Genomic DNA, 15,356 nt, shown 5'->3' on the forward strand with positions numbered 1-15,356 from the left:
AAGATCGAGAAACATATGACGTGTGATTCTCAGAGAACCCCCCCCCCCCCCTAGTAGTAAAGGATAATTTTCCTTTCTATATTACATAGTTCAACACAAAGTTTTTTGAAACAATAACTGTTATTAGTTTAATGTCAAAGTTTCGAAATGCTAATAAGTGTTGTGTCACGTGTTTTTGGTCTCTTGTTAGTATTAGTGCATATAATTTCTTGCATAGTTAATACAGAAATAACAAATCTAGATCAGGATCTAAAATTTAAATTACATGGAAGAGGTCAGTTCTTACGAATGTTCTTATTTCTAATTTTGTATTTAAAATTTACACTCTTTTCCAGAGGAGTTTGTAATAAATTATTAACATGCATTCTATTATTTCTACATAATTCATAAATAGTTTTCCGGTAATGTTATAGTGAATAAAAGTTTAGAACATTTATAGCTAATAAGGTCCTTGCTTAGTGCAATAAAAACGATACAAAAGAATTGTATATGAAAGAAACTATAAAATTATGTCATTTAGACATTTGAGGTCAAGGATAGTTCAATAATTGTAAGAAAAATAATAATACCAATTCGCATATATACGTATTATAATATATAATTTGAATAAAAACAATTTTCAATATTCTAAAATACATAATTGTTTGTTTCTTATAAATCATTCACTACTATACTTGTTAAATATTAAATCATGAAAATTTAGTTTCGATGAGATTTAGGTTAAGAGCTTCCTAATTTTTTTTATAATTCACTAGTGATATTATAACCTAAATGAAAACAATATTTCAATAACTAAATCTCGGCTCTGAAATTTGAATTTTATATCCATTAGATGTTCCATAATATGTTACAAAAGTTCAAACTAAATCAGAAAATGAATTATTCGCATAATATACCAATTCAATATTTTGTTTAAGGATAAATATTATTTTTCTGACCAGAGTATTAATTTCTTTATTAAAAATAAATTATTTCGTAACAGTTTAAAGAATGTAACATTATCTACCTCACACGTTAATATGTATAGGAAACTGTTACGAAATAATTTATTTTTAATAAAGAAATGCATACTCTGATCAGAAAAATAATACTTAATTAAATAATAATTCCAGAATGAACATGAAGGAAGTTACGTGTTTAACCCCTTGGGGATCTTATGGTACATTTTGTACCATACGCATTTTTCATGGTACATTGCGTTATTTCTCTTCTATTTGAGCTTTTTCGTCCGGCTTTTTTTGTTTTTCAAGTCAAGAGACATTGTAGAAGACATTACGTATGGTTTCAGACCGTCCTGCGTCCAGACATAGGAGGTGATGACGTCATAATTTTGAAATAGAAATTTTCCCTTATGAAGCCTATGTTCATTATTTTTTGGCGGGCTTATTTTTTCACGTAGAAGATTGAAATTTTGCAGAAGCATTCAGTTCACCAAGTAGTATTTACCAGATTTTTTGTTCCGATGTCAGTGCTAAAACAGGGGGGAGCCAGAGGGGCAAAGTGGTGAATTAGGGATATTTTTACCCCCAAAATCCCGTTTTTCGTCATTTTCCCAACTCGCATACATGATGGGGACACGTGAGTCATACCGTCTGAAAGGCAGTTTCATTCTGAAGAGAATGACGGTCGAATCGTTATCCTAGGGTAATTAGAGACGTCTCAGGGATTTTTTTGAAAAATATACTTCTATATAGGAAAAAATGGGACATGGCGGGTATATTTTTTGGGGGCTTACTTTTGCACCTAGAAGATTGAAATTGTGCAAAAACATTCAGCCCACCTAGTAGTATTTCTCAGATTTTTTTCAGATCTCTGCATTAAAACAGGGGGGTCCAGAAGAGGAAAAAATTGAAAAAAGGGATTTTTAGACCCAAAAATCCCTTTTTTCTGGAATTTCCCGCCTTAGATACATGATGGAGACATATGAATGGTACCGCCTGAAAGGCAGTTCCATTCACAAGAGAATATGGGCGACACATGTCCCTAGGGTAATTAGGTATGTCTGCTGTAATGTAATTAGGCGTGTAGCTGCTTGGCTGAAAGTCTAAAAAATAGCCCAAAAAGCCATTATCCCTAAGGGATTAAAGATGTATCATTAAAACGTAAAAAATACTGGTTGCGGCTTTAAATTGCCCATGGTAAATAGTTTTAAATGTAAGGAAAGATTTCTTTAAAAGTATTTTTGCAAAGTATGCTATAAATTCTCGCACATCAATCTCTATCAAAAAAAGAGAAAAATGTTACTTATTTATTGGAATATCATTGTGTGCTAAAACTAGGATCGTCACTCACTGTCCATACTCTTTTGTCAGTAATAGTGCAAATAATCTATTGTGTAGCTTAGGCTGAAAGAGGACGAACTTGATAATAAAGAAATGGGTTAGAGAAGTTCAATGACAGTACAAGTTATATTTAATTTTCTATTTAAAGATTTAAATTATTTTCAGAATGTTTGAAATACATGTAATTAATAAATAACTAATACACGGAAAAATATTTATATTAATTTTAAACACAGTTTATAGATTATTTTGTAACTTGTTATACTTCTTCTAGCTTTTAACTGTGATTATTTTTCAAACGGTGTTTACAAGACATTTAGCTGCTACTCGAACTGACAAGGAACTGATATGAACGTGTCATCCGGACATCGAAATCAAACCTAGTCCATTCGATAAACATAACAAACATATGTTTATGAACAAGAAATAGGTGTTATGGACAATGGTGTAAGTCTCGGAGGTCCATTAACCTGTAAGTATAAAGAAAATCGTAGATGTACAGTGAAATAGCTATTCCATCAACATTGCTGTTTAGAAAGTCATCGTTTATTGTTCATTCCCTTCAGCATGAATCACGCTTTCCATAGGTGCTATGGATTCAGGCCCATAATCTACCTCAATGGGGAAAATCGGGATAATGTCTGGCAAATTTCCTCAAAAAGTCTCTCCCATCAACTTTGGCCTCCTCTGGAGTGACCCCTGATAATTGTGCAATCCCTGATAATTTATATCTCACCAAATACTACACGGATTAGAAAATAGGTGTAGCAATTTTGTTTTTGATAGACGGATAGGCACGAGGGGAATGATTGTATACAATACGCTCGTTACATACAAATCCGATGCTATGACTTGACCTGTAAAGGAAACATAATAGAAAAAAATTCAAATACAGCACTACCATAGTTCTAATTGTACAACATTCTCTGTAGAATGAAACAAGTGTTTTAAATTGAAACTGCGGTACGTTGTCTGAGGATAAACACATATACACCAACACCACTACCCATATCATTTTGTTCCCTATTCCGTTCCTACGATGTCATAATTTATCTTCTCCATTCTTTCTAAGGATATATCTCCTATCCCTATTACCTCCTCGTGTTTTGCAAAATACATTTTAATTTCGTACTCCTACCAATGTATGACTTTGGAGAGATGATGAGGGGAAATCCTCCTCTGAAGAATTGGATGTCTCCCATAAGTTTTGAACTTTTCGTGTTAAATTTCTCAGATGAGCACACTATCTCCCCTGAAAATGTCATTTACCTCGTCCAATGACACCTACTGGCTTAGGTGTCACTTCAGAGGACACACAACTTCACAATACAGCTATTTAGATGTCATTTTTGCGACTTTCACTAAAATCCCTCTCTATATATCGCAAAACAATATGCGTGAGTAACTATTAAAATGCTTGCTTCATTCTTCAGAGAATTTGGTGCAAATAGATATCATGATTGAAATCAATATAATCAATAATATTGACATCAAGTACTGTGATTATATTTTTTACATTATGTTCTCATTATAAGTAAGCCACATTTTCGGTTTTGTATGTACAGAGCGTAAAGTTATACAATCTTCCCTTTCATACGTATTCCGTCTATAAAAACTAGGAACAATAATTTCTTTACCGCTATATTACGTTTCGAGATACACTTGGATTCTTACTTTTACCCGGTACTACTCCAGAGGGGCCAAAGTTGATGGAAGGGATTTTTGAAGATAATTTTCATAACATTATTCCAATTTTCACTGTTGAAGCACATGATCACCAATGCATAGCACTTTTCGAGAGCATGAACATATCTTTGTTAAGTTTATCGAGTGGACTAGGTTTGATTCAGATGTCCGGATGACACGTTCATGTTCGTTCCTTGTAATTATATATTGCTCAGAATGACTGAGGAATCAAGAAGTTATAACACACTCTGGGCCCAATCATGTCGCAATAATTTAACCAAAATAAATGTGTCATTTACACAACTCAGGTACAAAAAAAAAACGAAAACAAAGTCAATTCGTAGCATATTTTGTATGATTGTGTGATTATTGCATAGTAAAACTCATATATTGTATCATATCGTCTGTATTCCTTAAAATTTTTCATTACTATTTATTTCACAAGTGAACATAAGAATATTTAAACTTATACTTTTGAATATTTTAAGTATTTTCCAAACTGTTTCTAGTTTTTTATTAGTACGCGAAATATATACTAGTATTATTTGTGTACATAGGCATTCAGTACTTCTAATGTAAGACACGAATTGTGTATTTGTGAAATTTTATGAGGTAATATTCAAAGGTTTGAGATTTGTCAGACAAAAGTCTAAAAGTGCGTACTTATTTATTTTTCTCAACCAATGTGATTTTTATAAATACATTTAATAGATTTAAAATCACTGATAACTTTAATTAAGTGTAATGATCAATATAAAATTTTACACGATGTAACTAACTCGCTATATTGCAATAATGAAGTCCGATATAAATGCAAAACTGTTTTAATACTTACTTCTCGGTTCAACTATTTCTGTTATTTCTGTCGTAGTAGTACTTTCCGTGTTTATTGGAGCTAAAATTAAAACAGAAATGAATTATTCTCTCTTGTTTGAGTTTAATCTTTCTTCTTAAATAGTGATCAGAGACATGAAAATACCAGTTGTGGCAAATAAATGAACATGGCTGACAGTCCTGATATATGCAAAATATTTTCTCTGACAACACTTAATTACTCCCGTCACACTTACAGTACTACTAGGACTACCAGAGTTTTTTTTTATCTTTGTGAAATCGATTCTGTTGAATGTTTCTCCTTCCTAATTCACTATTTTAAGTTTTCTATTGCCTTTTCGTATTACAGTTTCCAATGTACATGAACTCATTTAACGAATAAATGTTAATCTACTGAAATGCATCCAGTGTCAGGACTCTGAATAACTTTCTTGACATCTAATCTTTCACTCTGTGTTTTAAAGTCATATGTAATAACACACACACACACACACACACACATATATATATATATATATATTCCAATAGATATTTGTACAGTGACAGGAATTTTATTTAAAAATACAAGTTCATTCTCCTTGAAAATGGACTAGTATGTTCCAAACGCCTTCCCTTATCCGGTGGAATATTATTCGTAATTTACGCAACACAACATTTGTAAAAAGAAACATCCAATATATATTATCTTTATCCATCTCCATGTTCAATGATATATACAGAGATTTATACTGTGATTGACTATTCATACCCCAGTAACGCACATTGCAAAAAAGTAGGTACTTGTTTGTGTTTAATCATACAATTATAATTCACGCCGAACCTTAATGATAGACAAAAACCCACACAGATTTCCGAGTTTCTCCAAATAAGAGAGGTGAATATTTCGTTTGGGTTCTGCGAAAACAATTCGCAGTAGTAAAATATGTCTCTTTAGTATATCACATATTTTCACACAAATTTTGCTGAAAAATACTTATCATTATCCTAATGACAAAGTTTCGAAACCCTTATAATTTTTCTTTCCTATTTTAGTCGTAATAGTACGTAATTTATTATGTAGTTAACACAGGAAAAAAGCAAATATGGAACAGGATAATAAATCCTAAATCAGATGGAAAAGTTTGGTCTCTAAAACCTTTTTTTTAATTTTCTATTTAATAACTTTAACTCTTTAAAGAAGTAGTAGGCGAACTTCTTGGTAATAAATTTTTAACTTCCATCCTGGTATTTGTGTAAAATTCATACATAGTATTCGGTAATGTTGCAGTTACTAAAAGTGTCGTTATGAGATTTGAGGTTACAAAGATGCCAACGAAAGAACTACATATACAAACTAAAACCCATGCCTTTTAGACCGCTAAGGTTAGAAGAAAAGCAATCATTGTAAGAATAATAATAACAACAATTCGCATATATAAAAGTATAACAAAAATCTAATAAAATGTATTTAAAAATTAGATTTTTAAAATCCATAATTGTTAGTTTTCTAATTAGATTTAAATATAGAAATTAACCAAGTCGATGAGCAGACAGATTACAGTATCAGAGTGTAAAATCATTTTACTTATAAATCAAAATAATAGATATATATTTCATAGATATTTTAGATATATTTTACTCCTACTGAATTAAGAAGATATTAGAATTCAGAACCTTTTAACGTAACTGGGTAAATATTTAAAAGATGTATCTTGAGTAATACTATCTAAAATATTGAATAACAAATAATTTAATAATATATAAAATAGTAAATAATAGAGAGCTGCACCCTTACGTTTCTAACGATTTCTTGAAGAATACAAAATGCTTTATTTTAGATATCTCCATTCGTTTACATGACCCTATATCCGCGTCATTTTGTAGGCTACGTTAAACATATATTATGATTTAAAACATTTCATGTGCAAGATCTTTAAAAATAAGACAGCAAACTACGTTTATATGCGTATATTTAAATAACGATAATATAGTATTTTTCTGTGGGTGTTTAAAAGTCTATGATAGATTAAATTTAAAATGCTAATATAATATAAAGACGTTAAATGTGTGTCCAGCAACCTACTTTAGAGTCAGTCTACATTAGTATTCAAGTGAATGTGTATATATATATATATATATATATATATATATATATATATATATATATATATATATAATCAAGTTAGATTGATTAAATTATGAATGGTTACACAATTTTAGAATTAAATTTTTATATAAAAATTGTATTTGAAACCCAGGAACACACCATTTCAAATTCTATTTGAATTATGAAAATTGTATAAGAAATGAAGCAATTACGTTTCTCTGCCATTTCTATGTGGAAAAATCGGAAATATGATGTATTAAATAAATATTTTAAAAAAGTCAGTTTAATTGGAACAAGGCCAACACTGAACAAGCATCGAACTGAGGTGTTACTATATTTTATTACTCTCGTGCTGCTCTTTTCCCAGTTGGCTTCATTTGTGTCCTTCTCTTAGCTTAATATTATTTCCTTTTCTTTCTCTGACTGATTTCCGAAATTCGATTCTTCCTAAGTTCAGAGGATTATTTATTAAGGCATCTACGAACGTCCAGTGGTATTCATGACTATCACTAGTATCCATCGATATTAAATTGGACTATATTTACTGTACAAGGAAGATTCCAAAATCCTTCGTCTTTGCACAACACTTGAATCTTCTTCGTTCGATGTTAGCTATTGATGATAGATCAACGTACAAACTAACGTGCATTGTTAACATTCCTCCCTAGAAAGAGTTATGTCGATCTTATATATTAACAAAGATTTCAAAAGTAATGCAATTTATTTTGAAAGTGAAGAAGTCAAGGATAGAGATCGTCTATGCAGTAAATGGATAACTAATTAAAATTTAAAAATTGTCCATTATTAAGAAATAGAGTAAAAACAGCAATGCCATTATTAATATTTTGGTTTCTAATATATATTTTAACATATGATACCAGATTTGGATATCTGGTGTATATTTAGGGAAGCATATTTGCTTGGACAAATGTTGCATGTTTGCATAACATTGGAATTTTTAGGGGGAAAATGTAATATCTTAGATATATTATCTGTTTACTAACTAATATTTAAACATTGACAAAATTCCCAAACTTAGCTCCTTATTGGCTAAGCGGTTAGCATATGCGCCTATGGTGTAGGAGACCCGAGTTTGATTCCCAGCGGGAGCTCATGTGGTTCGGACTCCACGTTAATCAGTATGTCTACGTCTCATATAGCCTCGCTGCTGAACGGAAAGTTAAAATCAACTCAACAACAACAACAACAACAAAATTCCCAAACCGAATTAAAAGCAGAAAATTCTGATTGTATTTTAAGTCGTGGTTATCGAAAGATAAAAATAACAGAATTTCAGTTTTGTTATTTGAATCCAATTAAAGAAATAAAAATATTGGCAAGTACCATATGATCACAAAACATCTAAATTGACATAATTATAAAACGATTGCTAGTTAGAATATTAATATGTATTACATTCTCAATTGGTTGGAACGATGTTTAAACTCATTCCATTGATCATAGTTTAATGCAAATAAATTTGCACTCAAGAACGCCTTCAGGCTTCGATCTAACTAAGTTAAAATCGTTAGCGAAAAAAGTGCGACATCGTAGGCTTTTAAGGTTTGTAGGAACTGACCTACTTTCGGAATCAGAAACTAACCTTTTCCAGATGCAGCGACCACTTTTGAGGTAGGCACATTATTGTCCTTATTAGGGAAACTATCGTAAAATATGTTTGAACCACAATGTTGCCAATGCCATGGAGTTGTGGAAAGAAAATCGGAATACAATCATGTTAGATGAAGAAGACAGAAAACTCCCCTTTCGGTTTTTCGACTGGAGAATATTCTAGGAAAAAACTAGAAGGAGAAATAATGATAATACATCTCATTTCACCGTAGAAACTTGGAACATAGAACTTTATGATGTCCTGGAAAACTGGAGAGGTTAAAAGTATAAATTGGTAAGTCGAAAGTGAACATAGAGAGCTTGAGTAAAGTCAGATGATCAATGTTCTTTACTGTTGGGATTACGTTCTGGAATGGTGTTGTGATAGCAATCGAGAAAAACGTAGCAAGAAGTGTAACCAGAGTAGAATGCAGCAGTGATCGCTTGCTGTTTGTAAAACTAAAGGCAAAACCAGTGCATATTATGATAATTGTGATATTGTGATATACCAACAACGATCATGATGACAATGAAGTGGAAATGATATATGACGAGATTAGTGACCTATTACATCAAGAAGGAAGAGGTAAGTTGAGCGCCATATTAATAGGAGACATAAACAGCGTAGTGTGAGGAGCTGCGAATAAAGAGTTGGGACCATCTGGAGTACGTATAAGAAACGCACGGGGCCAAATACTTCTCGCCTTCTGTAGGCAATGTGAAATAGTCGTGAAGAACACTTAGTTTAACCAAGGAAAACCATGCAGTATACTGAAAAATTTCAGTACAATGGAAACGCTACCGAATTGATTTCACTCTTGTCAAGCGACCATTCAGGAATAGAAAGAAACAACCGGAATTCATTAGATAACAATCATGTATTGTCACAAGTACAAACTTTTAAAAAGTAACTCAAGGAAATTGAGAGGAGGTATCGAAAGTGCTACTTAGAGTGAATAAGACGTTACAGCAGTTCTGCGAAAAAAGAAATTGCGAGAAGACTCTGTAAGAAGGGCGGTATAGTAAACATTGTAGAAAATATTTTTGGAGAAAATTTAAACAGATTCCAGGAGACCAAATGCATTATAATTTCAACAGGATGAGAAAAGCACTGAAAAAAATGGATGGAAGTGCTCTCCATCTCTTTAAAAAGTATGTTTAAGAAGATGGATGAACGCAGAAGGGCGGGAACCACGGACTTCAAAGAATACAGAAGTCTGAATCATTAATTCAAAAGAGAAGGTTACACTAACAGATATTTGAAGAAATAATGTAACTTCAACGACGACGTATATAATGATATTATGAATCAGAAAGCACTTTTAGAATTAAGAGAGAGAGCTAACACGAGTACACGCACGTTTAGAACCTAAGATCAACAAGATCATGCACACAATGACGATTAAAAAATCCATATAATTTGGAAACAAATACATCAGACATCTGTATGACCAGAAGAATCGCCACAAAGATATAGTAATCAAAGCAGAGGAAGTGGTGGGTGGTTATGAAAAGGTAACCTTTATATTGAAAAGTAAAGTAGTACAAGCCACGAAAGATATTCTACGGAAGATGATCACTGCTGCTGATGATGTACCGAAAAATTTGCTCGACGTAGTAGGAGACAATGCAATCAAAGTACTTACTTAACTTATTAAGTGGATGATCGAAATGGGGAATGACCAAAGTATTTAATTAATTTTACAATGAATGCATTTCCCAAGGAAAAGGAAGCAAAGAAGTGCTGCAAACAGAGAACCGTTGGTTCTATTTTCCACACTGGAAGGATTATTGCGCGCATGGAAACATGAGGCTCGAAAGTAAAATAGAGAGATGTTGGAGTAAGTTAAACTTGGATTTTGGAAAGGAAAAGGCAAAAAAGAGGATATTCGGTTGATTAAAGTTAATGAAGAACAAGTTCTTGACATAAAGGAAGAGTTGTGCATGTGATCCATAAACTAGTAAAAAGCATTCCAACAACTCAATTGGACGGAATTTCTGAAAATGTTTGAAGAAACCGTGGTCGCAGGAGAGGCAGATAGTCCTTTCGAAACCTGCACATAAGATAACAAGTGAAATAGCGCTTGAATGAAGATAACACCAATTATGTGCACATTGAAACAGGAGTCAGACATAGATGTATGCCGCCCCAATTATTCAACATTTGCGGCGAATGCTTAATTAAGGAAGCATTAAGGGAATTCGAGATTTCAAGATTGCAATGCATACCATTAACAAGATATGGTGTGGAGATAATATGGGTTATGATAGCCAGATACGAAGAAGGACAACAGAAAACGATGGGCAATACAGTTGAAACTGAGAACTTATGGAATTGAAATAAACGTTTAAAAATCGAAGTCATGAGAATATTATGTGGCTGTACGCCCTTACCAGTAAGAGTAGAACAAGAAGAACTTGAAGACGATGATAATTTCAAGTGTCTTGGAGTTATTTTTGCGAGAAACGTTTACTTCTCCAAAGACATCAGGTCTAGAATAGCCATGACTAAGGTAGTATTCAACAAAGAAAGCCTTAATGTTTTAATAAGGAAGAAGCTGGTAAAGTGCTATATGTAGAGCTTCGGACGATATTTTTCAGAGACTTCGACATTATGGAAATTAGACAGGAAATGTTTAGTAAGCTTCGAAATCTGGTGTTGGAGATAGATTGAGAAGATGAAATGGATGGAGAGAGAAGTTGTTTTAAACTGGATACGAGAGAACACTTTAGACAGCATCCTCAAAAGAAGACCAAATGGATAGAAAATATATTGCAGGGAATTTGGCTTCATTATACTCAAATAAAAGAAAAGACAATAGGAAATCGAGTAGTAGGAAAAAAAGCAGCACAAATTATCTATGGTTTGAAAAATAGAAGAACGTATTGGTACGTAAAACAGGAAGTAGACAGATAAAATTAAGAAACTAAAACCAGTAACGAATTTGAATATAAAAATGGTGAAAAGAAACTAAATATGTTTAGAGAAGTGTTTACGATTGATGAACTTTCAAAAAATCTAAAGGCCAGTTTGGGGTATTGTAAATTTTAATGACTCTTAAAGCATGGACCACAATAGGAGTGAAATTGTAATAATGAGAATGTTAAGTATGTGTTTGGTCTTAATGGCAAATATGTAGCTCTCTAGCTAAGTATGTACTACCTAGACTAATTATTCATATTTTGAAAAGAAAAACAATTTTAAATTCATAATCGCAATCAAGTCTTTAATTCAGTGAAACTTATACATGTTTCTGTTAAAGTTCTGAATTATTCGCAAAGTTGTTCTTTTAGCTATCTGATCTGATGTATGAATTAAAAAATTAATATTTACATTGTTACTAGCTTTTATCGCTACTTACCATAACAGTTTTGTCAAAATTATTTTAATTATTATTATATATTGAAGAATTAAAGCACATACACGTTAATACTGATTTTTAAAACTCAAAAAGTTTTAAAATATTGTAAAAAAATGTTCGAGAATCTAAATTGGGACTTAATATTTGATGTGTAATAAATGTAAACAAATATATATTGTAATGTGCAAGATAGCTAAAATGATGCATCAAAACTTAATGTTAGTGAATAACAATTAAAACTTATAAAGAATTTAAATGGTGTTGTTAGTAAAGGAAAACTTTACCAACATAAAAAGGAGGAATTATTACATCAAACTTATATTATTCTCATGGTTTTAAAACTCAAATAAAGTAATTTTTAAAATAAATTATAGGTAATGGATAACTTTTACGAGAAAAGGTGTTATTTATAACCAATTTCTTGACAGCAAAAAGATTAACCATTTCGACAATGGAATCAATAAAAGCAATTCAACAATTAGAAAGTGATAAAATAAGATTTGAAGGTGTATGAAAATTATTATAAAGAAAAACGTACAAGTATATACAGAAAAAACTAATTTGGCAACTGTTCTATTAACACCCTTAAGGAATAAATACTGGGGTCACATAAATAAGATCAGTAATGGGTATAGACAAAAAATTAAAAAAGATTAATATTATTATCTTTCTATTTAAAGAAAAAGTTCTGCTCTGAAATTCCAATAAATGTAAAACAATAAGGTAAAGAAGAAACTTACATATCTTTATCGTCAGTTTAGGAGTAAAAGTATTAAAATAACCATATATAATAATCCAAAATATTACAAATATTTAATTTTCTGAACTTTGAAAAAATCATTAGTATCAAAAAAGTCCTGAACCCCATTATTTCAATGTGTCTCTCAATTATACAAAAATAAATGTTAATAACTTATCTGTAGAAACTGGTGAAGAAAGAATAATTCGATTTCAGCCAGGGGAAAATACTGCGTTTGAAGATCAAATGATTATGAATGATAGAAAAATGATTATTTATCATTCATAGTATTGAGAATGAATTATTTTCTTTTAAATAAGTGGTAACGATGATGTGTTAACTATAAAAATATACTGATTTGCAGAAAGATACGTTTAAACTATATCTAAAGAAAAATTGAAGACATCCAAATAAATCTACTTTATATGTAATAGTAAGAAGACATATTTCGTAGAGAAGAAATATTGTGCTACAGATATGATGCTTCCATCTTCTCAACAAATAAAAAACTTTATTATAAAGTTCTCTTTTTCATCTAGTTTGATGAAACTGACTCTACGTTTCCACCACTTATATCCTTTAGCTATTTTGGAAACTGATTGGCATGGAAAGTGAAGAAGTACTCATTTGTGTGCGTGTGCAGAAAAAAGTCCTATCTATACAAACTAATATGAAAATTCTCTTTTACGAATTTTCACACGATCCCAAACATATCACGCTACTTGCCTTTGCCTTGTAAGGATTAAAGCCCGCTTCTGATTGGACAGCGCATCTTTAACAACCAATTACAAGCTTTCTTGATATTGAGCAATCTTTTGTCTGTTAGTTATCTTAACTATTTTCAAAAAGACGATATTCTCGACGGATAGCCAAAAGAGGAAGTGCCAGTAAAGATGTATCGAAAGATGTGTGAAGAATTAAGGTACAAAATGAAGAAAATAAAATGTAAGTATCTGATACTTCCATTATGATTACTACATGGAAATCTAAAATACTCGCATTCTGAGAGGTAAGTTTATTATTGAAGCTGATGTGATAAAAGATTGACAGTTGACGCTTGAGTTGAGGGCGACCTTCATGTACAGTTATTTTTTTAAAAAGTCAGAAATAAAGCGCGCAGTACTAATTAACAAATACGAGTAGTTAAAAATGTTGGATACGGCCGTTAATTATATGTATTTTATAGTCAAATAGGTTCATTTATTTTCTATGTATTAATATTTCTGTTACGTCAAGTTTACTCATGACAGGTAGAATTAAAAGAAATATGTAATACAATTTAACAACAAGAATTTTAAAACATGACAATTTAAATCATACTTGGTGTTCATTCAATAGATAATTTTAATCAAGTTATAGTTAGTTAAATCCCTGTTCGAGAAATCATGTCGCGGTAAGTATCTCATAATGGATATAGTGCGCTATCGCTCGGACTAGAGTGAGAGAGAGAGTAAAAAAATATACGAAAATAGCCCATTAGTTCTGGATAGACCTCATGTAACCAGACATATTACTAATAATCCTCATTCAAATCTTCTCCCATGCTTGTTTGACGATTGGCAATGCATATTATTTTACCGTGGTATGAAAGATGATTGAGAGTATTGTATGAACTGCCTGTATTGTGCTTCAGAGGTTTATTGTTTTTCACTCTTCTTCTCAAACCAACAATAGCAATTGGTTAGAGGAATATAAAGTTTAAAGAAAATGGTTGACATTCCGATCACCAAAAAAAAATTGGGAGAAAACAATTATTCTTACAAAAGAAATAGATGGTTTTAGCAAGCTAATCCTGCTGAAATGGATAGTGAAGTATAGAAAAATCGAAAATAAGAAAACGTTAAAATTATTTACTTTCATTAATCGATGTGTTCTATAAATACGTAGTTGTTTTTCTTGTTGAAAACTGAAGTATGTTCAAAGGTATGTTCAAGATGCAAAAACTTATACGAATCTTATAACTGACTTTAAACAATTGTTGGAAATTACTACTTTTATTATTATTCAACTTTCAGTCGTAAAAAGGCACATACCTGTTCGCATAAATTTTACCCGAACTCTTCTACAAACTATATTGTAAAGTTCCGCATGTCTACACGTCATGCAATAACCACGTTTGAAATACATGTGTTAATAGTAAAAAAAAAAAAAATAAAAAAAAACAGATTTAATATTAGTGTGAATGCAAGCAGTCTACCAGCTATAATAGATACGGGTTCTAGTTTTACTCTATGGTCAAGACGGGACGTACCCCCAAAATGTACGCTAATACCATGTCATACCCGTATCAAGGGCATTGCTAACAAAGCTTTAACTTTGAAGGAAGTAGCTTTAATTAAATTCAAAATTGGCACCACCACCTTCTCACATAACTTCCGCATCATAGATGCTGACTTTAATCCGATTTTTGGGAATGACATTCTCACAAGACTTTTCTCTCAAATAGACTTGGAGAATAAATCCCTATCACTATATAAGAAACCTAGGAAACAAGAATGGGAAAAAATGTCACGAGAAACTACTCACTCTTTGCTCTTGCAAAGCAATGCAAACGTCATCACAGCCAGTAAAGTTACAATTCCAGCGAAGTCACTTCTACTTTCCTGTATCGATTCAAAGAGAAACAATTCATGACGCATCATTTTATATTACGCCACTACAACCATTATTAGACCGATACGGCTTACAGCCAATGACCATGAGAGTACCGAGTAACGACCTTACGTTACTAATTTCCAATCATACTGCACGAATAA

General features: G+C 31.6%; 1 protein-coding gene across 8 annotated transcripts in view; it reads right to left on the reverse strand.

The window, feature by feature from the left end:
- The window catches only part of LOC145680797 (uncharacterized), a 162,343-nt gene that overhangs the window by 25,419 nt on the left and 121,568 nt on the right, over positions 1-15,356 (reverse strand). For 7 of the 8 annotated variants that reach the window (XM_081751843.1, XM_081751839.1, XM_081751838.1 and 4 more), the window contains one exon: positions 4,804-4,863. The exons of the other annotated variant lie outside the window; for it this stretch is intronic. In XM_081751843.1, the coding sequence (XP_081607969.1) occupies positions 4,804-4,863 (60 nt within the window). The remainder of the gene's footprint in view (positions 1-4,803; positions 4,864-15,356) is intronic. 8 annotated transcript variants of the gene reach the window in all.

The sequence above is a fragment of the Thermobia domestica genome, chromosome 3, assembly GCF_964235325.1.
Source record: "Thermobia domestica chromosome 3, izTheDome1.hap1.1, whole genome shotgun sequence".
NCBI lineage: Eukaryota > Metazoa > Arthropoda > Insecta > Zygentoma > Lepismatidae > Thermobia > Thermobia domestica.